Below are 5,000 nucleotides of genomic sequence, written 5' to 3' on the forward strand. Positions count from 1 at the left end.
GAAAGACAGAAACAGAGAGAGGGGTTGAGAGAGAGAGAGAGTGTATGTGTGTGTGTGTGTGTGTGTGTGTGTGTGTGTGTGTGTGTGTGTGTGACAGACAGAAACAGTGTGCGTGTCTGTCCTGCTCTCGCTCTCCTCCCTGTATCTGGGCCCATTGTGGAGGTGTGATAACCCTGACTTCCCAGCAAAGGCAGCCCTTTGCTCTAAATCCACCTCTGTTATTGAATTAGCCTCGCAGACAGAGCCGGTGCTGCCAACCGCCCAGACAAGAGCAAAACACAAAACCCCTAGGCAGCAATACCTTACCTTACCTCTCATCGCCCGTATTAAGTTACCACTCAAATTCCCGCTTATTCGATTTACCCAGGACGATCAACCTGTGGATCGATTCTGTATCGCATAACACGGGGGAATTAGTTTGCCTATGAATTGTTTCTCTCCCCAAAGCGGAAACATGATGGAGCACGCTCTTAACTGTTGTGTCTATATGCAGTACTAAACAAATGAGCCGAATCCATCACGCTGAAAAAGATAATGGTGTTTACATATTCCCCTCCTCCATGTTGGGCCTGTGTGGTGAGTCTGTGTGTGTGTGTGTGTGTGTGTGTGTGTGTGTGTGTGTGTGACTCCTCAAAAGGGCTGTAGTTCACTAGTGCGTTAATGTGTTTCCTCGCGTCTCTGTGTGCAGCTGAGAGCAGTATGTAAACTCATTGAAATTCTTTTGGTCGAGGCGGCCGTGTTCTAAAACAGCCCCTGCCATCGCATCTCTGTGGATCTCGTTTGATTCCAGCCGAGAGCCAGCAGTCGGCGGGGAGATTATATTTTATAGGCCGTTTGCACGTCAGCCATTAAGGCACGCTGGCATGGGAGGCAGCTTCCAAAGATTTCAGACTCCGCTGGGGAAAAACGGACCCTCGGGCAGCTCGGTCATCCTGGGACTTTTGTTAAAGACGTTTTGTGTTGGAGATCTTTCCCAGCATGCACGTCTGCACCGCTACTCACCTCAGGCTCTTCGCCTCGTCTGATGGAGTGCTGGACAGGAGCCATCTTAGGACTCACAGAGGCAGCCATTTTTCTTCATTAGGTCCAGCAGCCCGTCTCCGGGGCGGTATTGATGCGAGATGGTTCTGTTGGGCTCCCTTCATCAGGCTCGGTGGAGCGACCCCGCAAGGAAAGCACCTGGTGGAACTTCAGATGTTTTAATTCACTTTGATATCTGGCTTTGAGTTGCCTCGCCTATTGTTAAAAGCGTCCTTTGATTTGTATGCGTCTGACTAATCAAAGTATGAGAGAATCAAACAAGAGAAAAATGGCACCTACAAGATGTCCTTCTCCTTTTTTTCGGTTTTCCTTTAATTACGAATCTCCGTTTTTTTTCCCCTCTTCAAAATGTGAGTTTTTGCTCTCGGCTGTTGCTATGATATTACCCCAGTAGGGAGCCATGACGTTTTGCAGGCGAGCCGAGTCTTTGATAAATAACTGCAGTCTCCCTGAATTGCAGGATACCGTTTGAGCAAGACGTGGAACAGGGGAACACATCCCACCTGGGGGACTGTGACGGTAAGAGCTGTTTTTCTTTCTTGTCTTCTTTCTTTTGTGTGTACGGATTAATCATTTACAGTATGTATGACTCACACACACACACACACACACACACACACACACACACACACAATCACACACACACACAATCACACACACACATAATCACACACACACACACACACACACACACACACACACACACACACACACATACACATACAATACCAAACGAACACAATACATGCACACACACTTGCACACACACACACACACACACACACACAATTCATACAAATGAGACTACACACAGAGAGGCTCCTGGGTAGAAACTGGTGGCATGCCCAGTTTCACGTCGCCTACTGAGTTCTCCTTTGCTAACACACACACACACACACACACACACACTGAGTTCTCCTTTGCTAACGATTTCGCATCTGTCGGTGTTCCTTGTCCTCTTCCAGGCCCCTCACCCATGCCTAATAACATTCCCCCTGCAATAATGGCCACACACACACACACACACACACACACACACACACACACACAACAGAGCAGGGCCTGTTATCTTCACTTTGCTGTAGTCGGCTCTGAGAAATTGATCGCTCCAGACAGAAATCTCTGCCCCTCTCCCGAGGTGTCTTTTGATCTGGCTGCTAATTCCACCGGAGTCTTTGTGCGAATTAAACCGGCGACCCTCGGCAGGAGGTGTGTGTTCGCTCGCCGCCAGGCACGGCTAGCCATGCATGAATACTACACAGCAGAGGGCAGCAGAGGAGCTAGCTCAAAGTGGCGGCACATCGCCCTGCCGTTGCCACCGCCACCGCCAACGCCGATAATACAGTCTGTGTTGGCTTTGGTGTGCACAGTGGTGGCTGGCTTGCCCTTTGGTCCACCTGGTGGTCGCCCCTCCCTCCCTCCCCCAGCACTGGTGTTTCTTCCCCTTGCAACAACCCCTGTCAGGGGCCCACACTGCTTCAGCGGGGAACGGCGGAGCAGGAACAGTTCTCACGTCTCACGGGTTGGATCGCTCACAGCTTGAAAGCCGCTCCAGCTGGGTCGTCTGAAAAGGAAGGATTAGTCGCTGATCTCATTTGTTTCGTATTGTTATTTGACGAATCGTAGTCATTTACTGTAATTGGCAGGTGTGTGATGTGTGTCACCTCGGGGGAACGCCGATGTCGAGCACTTAGCTATTCATAAGCCCTCAGGCTAGCGGTTTTCCCCCGTCGCCGTATATCGTGTAGTATCGTGTAAACGGATAGTCGAGGGCTGTTCATCTTCATGCCACGTATCTGTGTCATGTCTCTGTAGACACCTGACACAAAGCTGGAGCCAGGGTTGAAAGGCACCTCAGCCATTACAGCCCCACACCTGGAGCTCGCTGCTGGAGGTCACTGGGTAGAGAGTGGGGGGGGGGGGGGGGGGGGGGGGGGGGGGGGGGGTTGGGTGGCTAGACTCAGAGTCATTCTCACATTTCCCTCCATCAGGGGCCAACAGGTGCAGAGCTGCAGGGTGTGCAGTACTGCTGTGGTCCGCAACCCCCCCTGCGGAGGCCAGACCTGTGTGTTATATGACACATTCAACAAGGTTTTATGCCCCCTACACCCAGCTCAGTCTCAGGAGAGTAGCAGCGTGGGAGATGCTGGTTTAATGTGTGTGTGTGGGTGTCTGTGTGGGTGTGTGTGTGTGTGTGTGTGTGTGTGGGTGTGTGTGTGCTGTGTGTGTGTGTGTGTGTGTGTGTGTGTGTGTGTGTGTGTGTGTGTGTGTGTGTGTGTCTGTGTGTGTGTGTGCAATGGAACACCCAGTGTGTCATCTTTGATGGAGAGTCAGGTGGAGACACGGATCTGCTCTGCTGAACTTGATCATCCATCGTGACTGCCACCGTTAATATAGTCGGATTGGTAATGCTGTTTTGTGTGGCACTGGCCTTCAGACTTAGAATCAGGAGGCGCTTTTCCACTGCAGTAACTCGGGGCACTTCATAGGTGGCACAAACATTTACAGCAATAATCTGCCCTTTCAGCCTTTCTGTTTCCATTGCACTGCAGGATCTACAGACCTACAAGTGACATGTAGCTGAATAGGCTATTTTGCTCTTCGAGCACAAGAAAAATTATGATATATTATATAAACATATTTCTCCAGCAGCAGCACCAACGCCTTAGGATTACCTCACTCGACACTTGAGTCAATGGCTTCATGGCATCTGTAATGACTTGATAAATAAATATACTGTACCCATAACAAGCTAACTATGTAAGCTATCGTTTATTTTGCAGTTATTTGCTGTGTAACCAGTGGTAAATCTGTGGTAAATCTGTGTAACCAGTGGTAAATCAGTGGTACATCTGTGGTAAATCTGTGGTACATCTGTGGTAAATCTGTGGTAAATCTTGCTGGTTTTAAAAAGGGCTCTTGTTGTGTTCTACTCACGTCTCGTTTAACCAATAAGTTACGTCACGTCACGCAGCAGTTTCAGGGCCGCACAGAAGTACCTCTCCCAGAGTAGGGACTCATTTTGCACCTGGAAATGGCCCTGAAAGACGTCCTACAGGGGCAGTTCCTGCAGTGGAAAGCTGCATAAGGGTGCCGGTGAAAAGCACCGAGGGAGAAAGAAACCTCCTCATTCTCTATCGCTCTTTTTCTCTCCCCCCAGCCGCCCCCCCAACACACCCAGCCCCCCCCCCCCTCTCTATAGCACTCTTTAGCCTTATCACTTGTCAGATAGAGAGGGGCTGGATGGCCAGTTGGCCAGACTGCCTCCCCTTAGCGCTCAGCCACAGAGCTGTAGCCCAGTGAAAGGAGAGGGCGGAGGGGGAATCGATTTTCATCTGGCCACTGACTCGATTGAAGGCGAACCACTATCCATGTAGTAGTGTCTGTGTTTGTGTGTGTGTGTGTGTGTGTGTGTGTGTGTGTGTCTGTGTGTGCAGCAGCTCAGACAGGGTAGGAAATTGTCTGTGTGTGTGTGTGTGTGTGTGTGTCAAGGTCTCTGATTCTGTATGTGTGTGTGTCAGGGTCTGTATGTGTATGTGTGTGTGTGTGTGTGTGTACACAGGGGTTCAGACAGGGTGTGTGTGTGTGTGTGTGTAGGGGGGGGGGGGGGGGGACAGACGGTCTGGAGCCCTGAGCCTGAGACAGGGCTCTGACAAATGGAGTGAGAAGGCCACCTCTTCTCCTGTGTCAGGAGCTGCCACTGGGCCAGTCTCCAGAGGCGTGATGAGCAGTAACTCTGCCTCAGTGACACACTCCGGCTGTCTTCCTCTCTCACACATACGCATACACACACACACGCATTCACACACACACAACGCCCCCCCCCCCCCCCCCATCTATATATAGATGTATACAACTGTCTATAAGTGTATGTCTCTATTCAAATGGCTCAGATATAGACATATGTGCTGAGTGAGCATATGCACAATATCCCTCGAACTGATCCCTCATTTCTTTTG

General features: G+C 50.4%; 1 protein-coding gene across 2 annotated transcripts in view; it reads left to right on the plus strand.

Annotated features, from left to right (window-relative positions):
- sema6bb (sema domain, transmembrane domain (TM), and cytoplasmic domain, (semaphorin) 6Bb) overlaps window positions 1-5,000 on the plus strand; it is a 108,870-nt gene that overhangs the window by 92,556 nt on the left and 11,314 nt on the right. For both annotated transcript variants that reach the window (XM_031574595.1, XM_031574596.1), the window contains exon 16: window positions 1,502-1,560. In XM_031574595.1, the coding sequence (XP_031430455.1) occupies window positions 1,502-1,560 (59 nt within the window). The remainder of the gene's footprint in view (window positions 1-1,501; window positions 1,561-5,000) is intronic.

This window comes from Clupea harengus, chromosome 10, assembly GCF_900700415.2.
Source record: "Clupea harengus chromosome 10, Ch_v2.0.2, whole genome shotgun sequence".
In the NCBI taxonomy this organism is placed as follows: domain Eukaryota; kingdom Metazoa; phylum Chordata; class Actinopteri; order Clupeiformes; family Clupeidae; genus Clupea; species Clupea harengus.